The sequence below is a fragment of the Bombina bombina genome, chromosome 6 (assembly GCF_027579735.1).
Source record: "Bombina bombina isolate aBomBom1 chromosome 6, aBomBom1.pri, whole genome shotgun sequence".
In the NCBI taxonomy this organism is placed as follows: Eukaryota; Metazoa; Chordata; class Amphibia; order Anura; family Bombinatoridae; genus Bombina; species Bombina bombina.
The window spans coordinates 224,768,621-224,782,216 of NC_069504.1; the positions used below are offsets into that span (position 1 = coordinate 224,768,621).

A 13,596-nucleotide genomic window follows, 5' to 3' on the forward strand; every position below is an offset into this window, starting at 1 on the left:
CAGAAACAAGAGGTGTTTAATATTCTTTTAAATTTTGTGAAAACTAAAGAATAAAACACATGCATTTTTCTGAGGGCAGCAACAAGACATATTCCTAGTGTATAAATAAAAAGAGAGAAGCGCTCAACCTGGGAATGAACATTAGCACAATAGCTTGTTCTATGGCTAGTTACCACTCAAGAAGCAGACTCTTTTTGCTCAATATGTGCCTTTCACAGAGAAGAACTTTCCTGTAGCATATCAGTCTGATCCTAACTTAAAGTGTCAGTAAACGTAAAAACATAATTTATGCTTACCTGATAAATTTATTTCTCTTGTAGTGTAGTCAGTCCACGGGTCATCCATTACTTATGGAATATATCTCTTCCTAACAGGAAGCTGCAAGAGGATCACCCAAGCAGAGCTGCTATATAGCTCCTCCCCTCACATGTCATATTCAGTCATTCGACCAAAGCAGACGAGAAAGGAGAAACCATAGGGTGCAGTGGTGACTGGAGTTTAATTAAAATTTAGATCTGCCTTAAAGACAGGGCGGGCCGTGGACTGACTACACTACAAGAGAAATAAATTTATCAGGTAAGCATAAATTATGTTTTCTCTTGTTAAGTGTAGTCAGTCCACGGGTCATCCATTACTTATGGAATACCAATACCAAAGCTAAAGTACACAGATGAAGGGAGGGACAAGGCAGGAACATTAAACAGAAGGAACCACTGCCTGAAGTACCTTTCTCCCAAAAATAGCCTCCGAAGAAGCAAAAGTGTCAAATTTGTAAAATTTTGAAAAAGTGTGAAGTGAAGACCAAGTTGCAGCCTTGCAAATCTGATCAACAGAGGCCTCATTTTTAAAGGCCCAGGTGGAAGCCACAGCTCTAGTAGAATGAGCTGTAATCCTTTCAGGAGGCTGCTGTCCAGCAGTCTCATATGCTAAACGTATTATGCTACGAAGCCAAAAAGAGAGAGAGGTAGCCGAAGCCTTTTGACCTCTTCTCTGTCCAGAGTAAATGACAAACAGGGAAGAAGTTTGACGAAAATCTTTAGTTGCCTGCAAATAGAACTTCAGGGCACGGACTACGTCCAGATTATGTAAAAGTCGTTCCTTCTTTGAAGAAGGGTTAGGACACAGTGATGGAACAACAATCTCTTGATTGATATTCCTGTTAGTAACTACCTTAGGTAAGAACCCAGGTTTAGTACGCAGAACTACCTTGTCTGAATGAAAAATCAGATAAGGAGAATCACAATGTAAGGCAGATAACTCAGAGACTCTTCGAGCCGAGGAAATAGCCATCAAAAACAGAACCTTCCAGGATAACAGCTTGATATCAATGGAATGAAGGGGTTCAAATGGAACGACTTGAAGAACGTTAAGAACTAAGTTTAAGCTCCACGGCGGAGCAACAGTCTTAAACACAGGCTTAATCCTAGCTAAAGCCTGACAAAAAGCCTGAACGTCTGGAACTTCAGCCAGACGTTTGTGTAGAAGAATAGACAGAGCAGAAATCTGTCCCTTTAATGAATTAGCAGATAAGCCCTTTTCTAAACCCTCTTGTAGAAAGGACAATATCCTAGGAATCCTAACCTTACTCCATGATTAACTCTTGGATTCGCACCAATATAAATATTTACGCCATATCTTATGGTAAATTTCTCTGGTAACAGGCTTCCTAGCCTGTATTAAGGTATCAATAACCGACTCCGAGAAGCCACGCTTTGATAGAATCAAGCGTTCAATCTCCATGCAGTCAGCCTCAGAGAAATTAGATTTGGATGGTTGAAAGGACCCTGAATTAGAAGGTCCTGTCTCAGAGGCAGAGACCACGGTGGACAGGACGACATGTCCACTAGGTCTGCATACCAGGTCCTGCGTGGCCACGCAGGCGCTATCAGAATCACCGAAGCTCTCTCCTGCTTGATCTTGGCAATCAAAAGAGGAAGCATCGGGAATGGTGGAAACACATAAGCCATGTTGAAGACCCAAGGGGCTGTCAGAGCATCTATCAGCACCGCTCCCGGGTCCCTGGACCTGGATCCGTAACAAGGAAGCTTGGCGTTCTGGCGAGACGCCATGAGATCCAGATCTGGTTTGCCCCAACGATGAATCAGTTGAGCAAAGACCTCCGGATGAAGATCCCACTCCCCCGGATGAAAAGTCTGGCGACTTAGAAAATCCGCCTCCCAGTTCTCCACGCCTGGGATGTAAATCGCTGACAGGTGGCAAGAGTGAGACTCTGCCCAGCGAATTATCTTTGAGACTTCCAACATCGCTAGGGAACTTCTGGTTCCCCCTTGATGGTTGATGTAAGCCACAGTCGTGATGTTGTCCGACTGAAATCTGATGAACCTCAGAGTTGCTAACTGAGGCCAAGCTAGGAGAGCATTGAATATTGCTCTTAATTCCAGAATATTTATTGGGAGGAGTTTCTCCTCCTGAGTCCATAATCCCTGAGCCTTCAGGGAGTTCCAGACTGCGCCCCAGCCTAGAAGGCTGGCGTCTGTTGTTACAATCGTCCAATCTGGCCTGCGAAAGGTCATCCCCTTGGACAGATGTGGCCGAGAAAGCCACCATAGAAGAGAATCTCTGGTCTCTTGATCCAGATTTAGTAGGGGGGACAAATCTGAGTAATCCCCGTTCCACTGACTTAGCATGCACAATTGCAGCGGTCTGAGATGCAGGCGCGCAAATGGTACTATGTCCATTGCCGCTACCATTAAGCCGATTACTTCCATGCACTGAGCTACTGACGGGTGTGGAATGGAATGAAGGACACGGCAAGCATTTAGAAGTTTTAATAACCTGGCCTCTGTCAGGTAAATTTTCATCTCTACAGAATCTATAAGAGTCCCTAGAAAGGGAACCCTTGTAAGTGGTAATAGAGAACTCTTTTCCACGTTCACCTTCCATCCATGCGACCTCAGAAATGCCAGAACTATCTCTGTATGAGACTTGGCAGTTTGAAAACTTGACGCTTGTATCAGAATGTCGTCTAGGTACGGAGTCACCGCTATGCCTCGCAGTCTTAGTACCGCCAGAAGTGAGCCCAGAACTTTTGTAAAGATTCTTGGAGCCGTAGCTAATCCGAAGGGAAGAGCTACAAACTGGTAATGCCTGTCTAGGAAAGCAAATCTTAGGTACCGATAATGATCCTTGTGAATCGGTATGTGAAGGTAGGCATCCTTTAAGTCCACTGTGGTCATGTACTGACCCTCTTGGATCATGGGAAGGATGGTTCTAATAGTTTCCATTTTGAATGATGGAACTCTTAGGAATTTGTTTAGGATTTTTAAGTCCAAGATTGGTCTGAAGGTTCCCTCTTTCTTAGGAACCACAAATAGATTTGAATAGAATCCTTGCCCGTGTTCCGTCCGCGGAACTGGGTGGATCACCCATATTAGTAAGAGGTCTTGTACACAGCGTAGAAACGCCTCTTTCTTTATTTGGTTTGCTGATAACCTTGAAAGATGAAATCTCCCTCGTGGAGGAGAAGTTTTGAAGTCCAGGAGATATCCCTGAGATATGATCTCCAACGCCCAGGGATCCTGGACATCTCTTGCCCAAGCCTGGGCAAAGAGAGAAAGTCTGCCCCCCACTAGATCCGTTTCCGGATAGGGGGCCCTCTCTTCATGCTGTCTTAGGGGCAGCAGCAGGTTTCTTGGCCTGCTTGCCCTTGTTCCAGGACTGGTTAACTTTCCAGCCCTGCCTGTAACGAGCAACAGCTCCTTCCTGTTTTGGAGCGGAGGAAGTTGATGCTGCTCCTTCCTTGAAGTTACGAAAGGCACGAAAATTAGACTGTTTGGCCTTTGATTTGGCCCTTTCCTGAGGTAGAGCATGGCCCTTACCTCCCGTAATGTCAGCTATAATTTCTTTCAAGCCGGGCCCGAATAAGGTCTGCCCTTTGAAAGGAATATTAAGCAATTTAGATGTCACGTCAGCTGACCAGGATTTAAGCCATAGCGCTCTGCGCGCTTGGATGGCGAATCCGGAGTTCTTAGCCGTAAGTTTAGTTAAATGTACGACGGCATCAGAAACAAATGCGTTAGCTAGCTTAAGTGCTTTAAGCTTGTTCATAATTTCATCCAATGGAGCTGTGCGAATGGCCTCTTCCAGAGACTCAAACCAGAATGCCGCCGCAGCAGTGACAGGCGCAATGCATGCAAGGGGCTGTAAGATAAAACCTTGTTGAACAAACATTTTCTTAAGGTAACCTTCTAATTTCTTATCCATTGGATCTGAAAAGGCACAACTATCCTCCACCGGGATAGTGGTACGCTTAGCTAAAGTAGAAACTGCTCCCTCCACCTTAGGGCCGTCTGCCATAAGTCTCGTGTGGTGGCGTCTATAGGAAACATTTTCCTAAATATGGGAGGAGGGGAAAAAGGCACACCAGATCTATCCCACTCCTTGCTAATAATCTCTGTAAGCCTTTTAGGTATAGGAAACACGTCAGTACACACCGGTACCGCATAGTATTTATCCAACCTACATAATTTTTCTGGAATTGCAACCGTGTTACAATCATTCAGAGCCGCTAATACCTCCCCTAGCAATATGCGGAGGTTCTCAAGCTTAAATTTAAAATTAGAAATCTCTGAATCCAGTCTCCCTGGATCAGATCCGTCACCCACAGAATGAAGCTCTCCGTCTTCATGTTCTGCAAACTGTGACGCAGTATCTGACATGGCTCTCACCTCATCCGCGCGCTCTGTCCTTAACCCAGAGCTATCGCGCTTAATTCTGGCAATTTAGATAATACTTCTGTCATAACAGTAGCCATGTCTTGTAAAGTGATTTGTAAGGGCCTCCTTGATGTACTTGGCGCCATAAAATCACGCACCTCCTGAGCGGGAGGCGAAGGTACTGACACGTGAGGAGAGTTAGTCGGCATAACTTCCCCCTCGTTGTCTGGTGATAATTTCTTTACATGTAAAGATTGACTTTTATTTAAAGTAACATCAATGCAATTAGTACACAAATTTCTATTGGGCTCCACATTGGCCTTTAAACATAGTGAACAAAGAGATTCATCTGTGTCAGACATGTTTAAACAGACTAGCAATGAGACTAGCAAGCTTGGAAATACTTTTCTAAATAAATTTACAAGCAATATAAAAAACGCTACTGTGCCTTTAAGAAGCACAAAAAGCTGTCACAGTTGAAATAACAATGAACCAAAATAGTTATAGCAACCAATTTTTCACAGTAAATGTATTAAGTTAGCAAAGGATTGCACCCACCAGCAAATGGATGATTAACCCCTTAATACCCAAAAACGGATAACAATTTAATAATTAACGTTTTTATCACAGTCAAAACACACTGTCACAGGTCTGCTGTGACTGATTAGCTCCCTCAAAATGAATTTTGAAGACCCCTGAGCTCTCTAGAGACGATCTGGATCATGGAGGATGAAGTAGACAGATTGTGACTGAATTTTTACTGCGCAAAAAAGTGCTAAAATAGGCCCCTCCCACTCATATTACAACAGTGGGGAAGCTCAGATAACTGTTTCTATGCAGAAAACAAAGATGGCCATGTGGTAAAAATCATGCCCCAATAAGTTTTATCACCAAGTACCTCACAAAAAACGATTAACATGCCAGTAAACGTTTTAAACATACATTTGAAAAGTTATGAATTGTTATTAATAAGCCTGCTACCAGTCGCTTTTACTGCAGTTAAGGCTCATACATTATTTCAGTATTAACAGTATTTTCAGAGTCAATTCCATTCCTTAGAAAAATACATTCAGTGTACACACACTCATCAGCCTAATACCAGTCGCTATCACTGCATTTAAGGCTGAACTTACTTTACATTGGTATCAGCAGTATTTTCTCAGTCAATTCCATTCCTCAGAAAAATAATTACTGCACATACCTCATTTGCAGGGGGGCCCTGCATGCTATTCCCCTTCTCTGAAGTTACCTCACTCCTCAGATGAGAACAGCCAGTGGATCTTAGTTACGTCTGGTAAGATCATAGAAAACGCAGGCAGATTCTTCTTCTAATGCTGCCTGAGAATAAACAGCACACTCCGGTGCCATTTAAAATAAACTTTTGATTGTAGAAATAAACTAAGTTAAAAAACACCACAGACCTCTCACAGCGACCTATCTTTAGTTAGGCTGCAAGAGAATGACTGAATATGACATGTGAGGGGAGGAGCTATATAGCAGCTCTGCTTGGGTGATCCTCTTGCAGCTTCCTGTTAGGAAGAGATATATTCCATAAGTAATGGATGACCCGTGGACTGACTACACTTAACAAGAGAAAATGTTATATAATTCTGCACATAGTGCAGAATTATATAACATTATATTAGCCTTATCAGACGTACATTTCGGCCTATTGTGGGCCTCATCAGTGAGGAGCAGCCATATCCCTCTAGGCACACTGAGCAACGGGTCCGCTTCTGGCTTCCCACATCATCCTTATGGAGACTTCCCCCTCAGGATCATATTATGATGCTGAGGGAAGTCTCCCTAAGGGTGATACAGGAAGCCAGAAGTGGACCCGTTGCTCAGTGTGCCTGGAGGGATATGGCTGAACCTCACTGACGAGGCCCACAATAGGCTGAAACCTATGTCTGGGGTTTTGCTGTTTTTCTCTTTCAGAGAGGGATTGCCTGGTATTTCGGGGCTGGCCTGCACCCGACCGCGCCATAACACTAAGTGCAGCTCGCTCCTGCTCTGTCTGACAGCAGGAGCGAGCTGCACTGTGTATAATGGCGTAGTCGGGCCGAGCTGTGACTATACAGCTGGCCCGATGCGCTGTGGAAAAAAAACAGACCCGCTGAGCAGAGAGCGGGTCTGAAAACCTGTCATATTTTAAAAAAATTCATAGGGCAAGTAAGGTTTTATAATGATAAGGCTAATATGTTATTTACTGTCCCTTTAACAGTGCAGGCCAGCCCCGAAATACCAGGCAATCCCTCTCTGAAAGAGAAAAACAGCAAAACCCCAGACATAGGTTTCAGCCTATTGTGGGCCTCGTCAGTGAGGTTCAGCCATATCCCTCCAGGCACACTGAGCAACGGGTCCACTTCTGGCTTCCTGTATCACCCTTAGGGAGACTTCCCTCAGCATCATAATATGATCCTGAGGGAAGTCTCCATAAGGGTGATGTGGGAAGCCAGAAGCGGACCCGTTGCTCAGTGTGCCTAGAGGGATATGGCTGCTACTCACTGATGAGGCCCACAATAGGCCGAAATGTACGTCTGAGGTTTTGCCGTTTCTCTCGTTCAGAAAGGGATTGCCTGGCATTTCAGGACTGGACTGCACTGTTTAGTCAGGATCAGACTGATATACTACAGGAACGTTATTCTCTGTGAAAGGCACAGGTTGAGCAAAAAGAGGCTGCTTCTTGGGTGGTAACTAGCCATAGAACAAACTATTATGCTATTTTTCGTTCCCAGGTTGAGCGCTACTCTCTTTTTATATATTCATAGTGTAATTTCACGTGATAATGTTATGTAATAGTAACATACCTTCTTTTGCTTCCTTAAGTTTTCTAAGCATTATTCTGGCAGTGCCCCTTCTAGCAAAAGCTTTACTATAGGTAGTATCTAGAGATATGGCCAAAGTGCAGTCTTCCTCTGCCTCTTCATATCTGAAAAATGATTTATTTTGTATTATCAATTAACTCTCTTTAGTTTATTAGATATAAACATTCATACATATTATTAATAGAAAAAAAACAAATAAATAAAATATCAATGATTGCAATTATTTTTAGGACAATATAGATTGCATTTATCTATTCTTAACCTTATTTTGACCTTTGCTTGCACTAAAACATATTAAATGTCATTCAATTCACACAAAGGTCTCTAAAGGGATTATTGAAAGACTGCTAAGTGAATGATTAACACTTCACCAATTTAGAAAAATAAGAGAGTTTGACCTTGAAGAAAATCTAATAAAATCTTAACAAAATAAATTCTAGATTTTATTTATAGATAGTATAGATAGACAGAAAGATAGATAAACAGGATATATACAGACAGGATAGACAGATAGACAGACACGGAATTGAGTGGAATTTGAATCAAAATAGAACAGAAATATGGACCTAAAGATGATAATGCTTCATTATCCTATATTATAAAAGGCCAAGTGTTTGTCTGAAGCCGTCATGCGCAGTAGAGACAAACACTTGGCCTTGAGATAGGGAGCGCGAGATACACAAACAGCTGTGAGGTCTGGGGAGCGCGAGGTAAGCCGACTGAAACAGCCTGTGTCAAGAGATATGGAGCGCAAGCTACTCAACAGCTGTGAGGTGTGCTGCGTGAGAAGCGGCCACACGCTCCCCAGACCTCACAGCTGTTTGTGGCCGACGGGAGCGTTGCGATGGGGGCGTGGGCGGGCGTCGTGATGGGCGTGGCCGGACGGGTGCCGCCGCGATGGGCGTGGCCGGGCGGGGTCCCGCAATGTGAAGACTTCAAGACACAGCCAGAGAGGGAGCAGGAGAGGGGGGGAGAAGGAGCAGGAGAGGGGGGGAGAAGGGCCAAAGAGGGGAGAGAGAGCCAAAGGGGGGAGAGAGAGAAAAAAGAAGGGGGGAGAGCCAAAGAAAAGGGGGGAGCCAAAGAGAAGGGGAGAGCCAAAGAGAAGGGGAGAGCCAAAGAGAAGGGGGGGGGGGAGAGCCAAAGAGAAGGGGGGGGGGGGAGAGCCAAAGAGAAGGGGGGGGGGGAGAGCCAAAGAGAAGGGGGGGGGGAGAGCCAAAGAGAAGGGGGGGGGGAGAGCCAAAGAGAAGGGGGGGGGGGGGGAGAGCCAAAGAGAAGGGGGGGGGGGGGGGAGAGCCAAAGAGAATGGGGGGAGAGCCAAAGAGAAGGGGGGGAGAGCCAAAGAGAAGGGGGGGGGGAGAGCCAAAGAGAAGGGGGGGGAGAGCCAAAGAGAAGGGGGGGGAGAGCCAAAGAGAAGGGGGGGGGAGCCAAAGAGAAGGGGGAGGGAGAGCCAAAGAGAAGGGGGAGAGCCAAAGAGAAGGGGGAGAGCCAAAGAGAAGGGGGGGGGAGCCAAAGAGGAAAAAGAGCCAAAAAGGAGAGAGAGCCAAAGAGGGGGGAGAGAGAGCCAAAGAGGGGGGAGAGAGAGCCAAAGAGGGGGGAGAGAGAGCCAAAGAGGGGGGAGAGAGAGCCAAAGAGGGGGGAGAGAGAGCCAAAGAGGGGGGAGAGAGAGCCAAAGAGGGGGGAGAGAGAGCCAAAGAGGGGGGAGAGAGAGCCAAAGAGGGGGGAGAGAGAGCCAAAGAGGGGGGGGGGGGCAGAGCCAAAGAGGGGGGGGGGGCAGAGCCAAAGAGGGGGGGAGCCAAAGAGGGGGGGGCAGAGCCAAAGAGGGAGGGGGGGGCAGAGCCAAAGAGGGGGGGAGAGAGCCAAAGAGGGGGGGGGAGCCAAAGAGGGGGGGCAGAGCCAAAGAGGGGGAGGGAGAGCCAAAGAGGGGGAGGGAGAGCCAAAGAGGGGGGGGAGAGAGCCAAAGAGGGGGGAGAGAACCAAAGAGGGGGGAGAGAACAAAAGAGGGGGGAGAGAACAAAAGAGGGGAGAGAGAGAGCAAAAGAGGGGGGGGAGAGCCAAAGAGGGGGGGCAAAGGGGAGGGGAGAGCCAAAGAGGGGGGAGAGAGAGAGCCAAAGAGGAAAGAGAGCCAAAGAGGGGAGAGAGCCAAAGAGGGGGGAGAGAGAGCCAAAGAGGGGGGAGAGAGAGCCAAAGGGGGGGGGGGAGAGAGCCAAAGAGGGGGGAGAGAGAGAGCCAAAGAGGAGAGAGAGCAAAAGAGGGGAGAGAGCCAAAGAGGGGAGAGAGCAAAAGAAAGGAGGGAGAGAGCAAAAGAGGGGAGAGAGAGAGAGCAAAGGAGAGGGTTGGGAGAGAAAGCAAAAGAGAGGGGGGAGAGAAAGCAAAAGAAAGGGGGGGAAGAGAGAGCAAAAGAGAGGGGGGAGAGAGCAAGGGGTGGGACCGCTGTGCTGCAAAAAATGGCCCGTGTACACGGGCTTTAGTACTAGTTAAAAATAAATAGTCTAAAAACAGTACTACATTTTATCTCATAAAAAATAGGTATGGCACAGCGTTCATTTGAACAAAACAAAAAAAACACACGTGTGCAAAATTCCAGTTACTTAGTTCCTAATCTTAAAGAAATTGCAGTTTATCTAACCATGTCAACCATCTGCAAGGAAATAATCTGTAAGCATAAACATTATTTTAAACAAACAGAGCAAGATAATAAATATTTGAAGACATATACTAATGCTGTTGACCAAGCAAATATATTAGTAAAAGTAAAGTATTCACATAAAGGAAGCAGTGCAAACACAATTTTCAATACAAGTTTCCTGCTCCATGGATGAGGTTGAAGTACAATTTTAGAAGTGCTTCTACCCTCACTCATATGCCTAGATTTAGTGCTGCTAGGATTGAAAGATGGAAAATACATGTGAGAAAAGTACTCTTTAATATGGAGATGAGAACCATGATTTAAAAAGGGATACCCAAAAATAACCTTTTGTGATTCAGAGCATATAATAAAAAAAAAAAGTTAAATCTATAGCTATCAAATTTGCTTAGTTCCCTTGTTATTCTTTGTTGAAGATACCTACGTAGGTGTCTGTAGCACTACATGACAGGAAATAGTGCTGCCAATCTAGTGCTCTTGCAATTGGATAACATTCCCTGCAAAACTGCTGCAATATATTGCTCCAGACAGGCACGCTCCTGAGCATGCATACCTGCTTTTCAACAAAAGAGACCAAAGAAAACTTGACAATAGAAGCAAATTAGAATGCTGTTTAAATTTGCATGCTTTATCTGAATCATGAAAGAAAAGTTTTGGGTTTCGTGTCCCTTCAAGCAAAGTAGTGATTTTTTTTTTGGAATGTTGAAGTTTAATTTTGTTGTAACCAGTACTATTTATTTTGGCTTAAAGGGAATAGATGTTACATTTTAAAATGATGTTTAATTTCAGTTTGCAATTAACCTTATGTGAAAATATATATTATGGTGGGAGAGAGCAGAATAAAGTGATAAATAATGGCAGAGGGTATGCAGTGCCAACATATTGTTAAAGTCAAGTATAAAATCATTGGAGCCAATCACAATCTTGCAGTGTTTTCTGTACTTCGGCTGGTTTTGTCAGTGTAATTTTTCAAGTGATCACAATCCAAAAATGTTACACCCAAAAGCTTCAAATGGTTAGCTCTTGAAAACAGCACAAAGCAAACATAGGTTTGGTGATCTTGGTTTCAGTATGGTGGAGGGAATATCAATGTATTTTGCCTGTGTGTAAAACTAATGTTACATTAAAATAATGTTTGGGATAATCTGTAATAAAGTTAAAAAAAAAGCATTGTCTGGAGTTTATAAAAACCTTTTAGCTCATCGATGAGTGAAAAATGGTCCTGTAAATGCGTTGCTAAAGGAATATGAAACCCAAAATTTGAATTTAGTGATTCAGAAAGTACGTGTCCCTGCTTTTTAACAATAGATACCAAGAGAACAAAGAATAAATGATAATAGAAATAAATTAGAAAGTTGTTTAAATTTGCATGATCTATCTGAATCATGAAAGAAAAAAAATTGGGTTTTGTGTACCTTAAGCATAAACAAAATTGAATTATGATCAGAAAACAGAACTCAAGCACATTAAGTGTAGAGCCATTTTTCACCAAACGAGAATGAAAAAAGGGCTTCTAATACACAATGAAAAAGACTTCTTACATTGACATTGCAAAACAGATTGCCAGCCATTAACATGCTGACAATTATCAAAAGATAGTAGTTAGGTGGTTGATCTCAACCTATGTGAAATATGAGAAAATGATATTAAGTTACTGAATGAAAAAAACATAAAATAATATAAATAAAATCGATGAGACGACACCTGTAAATTACGGTTGCATACAAAATATAGCATTTAAAAGCAATACTTACTTTTGGATCTTCAGATACGCCATGGCTCGGTTTGCAGGCAACAGCGCATTAGTGCCATCTGCTGTTATACCCTGAGTGTAGCACTCAATAGCAGACTCATATTTGCCTTCCTTAAAATAAGCATTGCCCTGTTAGATAAACAATGCAAACATTAATATGAATTCTGTTCTCAAACATTAATATCTCAAACATAAGGAACGTGGACTTACTGCATGCCTTTTTTAATTATAGTTTCTCAGACACACAGAGCGAAGAGCTTATTGAATAAACAGCAGCATACATTTTGGACATTATTCTCAATTTAAGTGAATTTTAAATGATATAAACTCATAAGTCTCAAAAATTGGGACACTTTTACTTTACTTTTAGTAGATTAAACAAACAAATGTAATACAAATAAGGATTAAATTGCTGAAAGTAACTATAGAGGAAATATATAGAAAATGAATTTGGATTCAAAGCGAAGCAATGCTCTACTGGGACCTAGCTTAAAGGGATATGAAACCCAATTGATTTCTTTCATGATTCAGATAGAGCATGCAATTTTAAGCAACTTTCTAATTTACTCCCATTATCATTTTTTGTTCCTCTGGTATCTTTATTTGAAAAGCAGGAATTAGGAGCCGGCCCATTTTTGGTTCAGCACCTGGGTAGAGCTTGCTGATTGGTGGCTAATTGTAGCCACCAATCAACAAGCATTACCATGGTGCTGAAAAAAAAATGGGCTGGCTCCTAAGCTTACATCCCTAATTTTTCAAATAAAGATACTAATAGAACAAAGAAAATTTAATAGGAGTAAATTAGAAAGCTGCTTAAAATGACATGCTCTATCTGAATCATTAAAGAAAAAATGTGGGTTTCATATCCCTTTAACACATCTGGTTAGCCAATAATAAGAGACGTGTGTATTTACCAATTACCCTAGCTCCTAGTAGTGCATTGCTGCTCCTGTGCCTACCTAGGTATGCTTTTCAACAAAGAATACAGAAAACCATGTCAAATGTGACTAAGGAAATTGAATTCACTTAAAATGATATGGTCGATCTGAATCATGAAAGTTTAATTTTGTATTTCATGTCCCTTTGGTAATGTACCAAATATAAGATGCAAATTCTTAGTCAGGTGTTGGTACATTTAGATTATTTATCTATAAACCTTACTTAAAATATGTGTTTCTGTTTTTATTCTGTCTGTTCGAATCCGTGATTGTTATTAAACTATAAAAAAAAATATTAAACATTTTTGTTTTAATTGGAAACGTTTCTTGGCAAAGTGTTTATTATCCATTTATAACAAACTCCCTTCTTCCTAAATGTTTACACCTTGCTGAAGAGATTAAGGACATATGTACCAGAAGAGCAACAAGCTTGGTGCACTAATTAAGTATTTAGCCCTTAAAGTGAAAGTCAATCATAGTGTTTTTGAAACGCTAGGATTGACTATTGAAACAAATAAAAGGGACATTTATTCATGAAATAGAACCTACGTTATGCAGAAAGCTCCTTTATTTGTTTCAAGCGATCACTGTTCTGAGCAGCTAAGGAAGCCCATGGCAGGTCGCTGTTTTGCTAGAGAGGTGACGTTTTCACCTCTTAGCCAATAGCCATGTGGTAAATCCGGCTTGCCGGCCATGGGAGCCGGATTTCCAACACGCTATTTGCTAAGAGGTGAAAATGTCACCTCTTAGCTAAATA

The 13,596-nt window shown here is 42.9% G+C and overlaps 1 protein-coding gene across 1 annotated transcript in view; it reads right to left on the minus strand.

Moving 5' to 3' along the window:
- Window positions 1-13,596, minus strand: part of RPAP3 (RNA polymerase II associated protein 3) — a 214,134-nt gene that overhangs the window by 138,285 nt on the left and 62,253 nt on the right. The window contains exons 9-10 of the mRNA XM_053716744.1: window positions 11,903-12,030; window positions 7,487-7,608 (exon numbers count right to left, since the gene is read on the minus strand). Coding sequence (XP_053572719.1) covers window positions 7,487-7,608; window positions 11,903-12,030 — 250 coding nt within the window. The remainder of the gene's footprint in view (window positions 1-7,486; window positions 7,609-11,902; window positions 12,031-13,596) is intronic.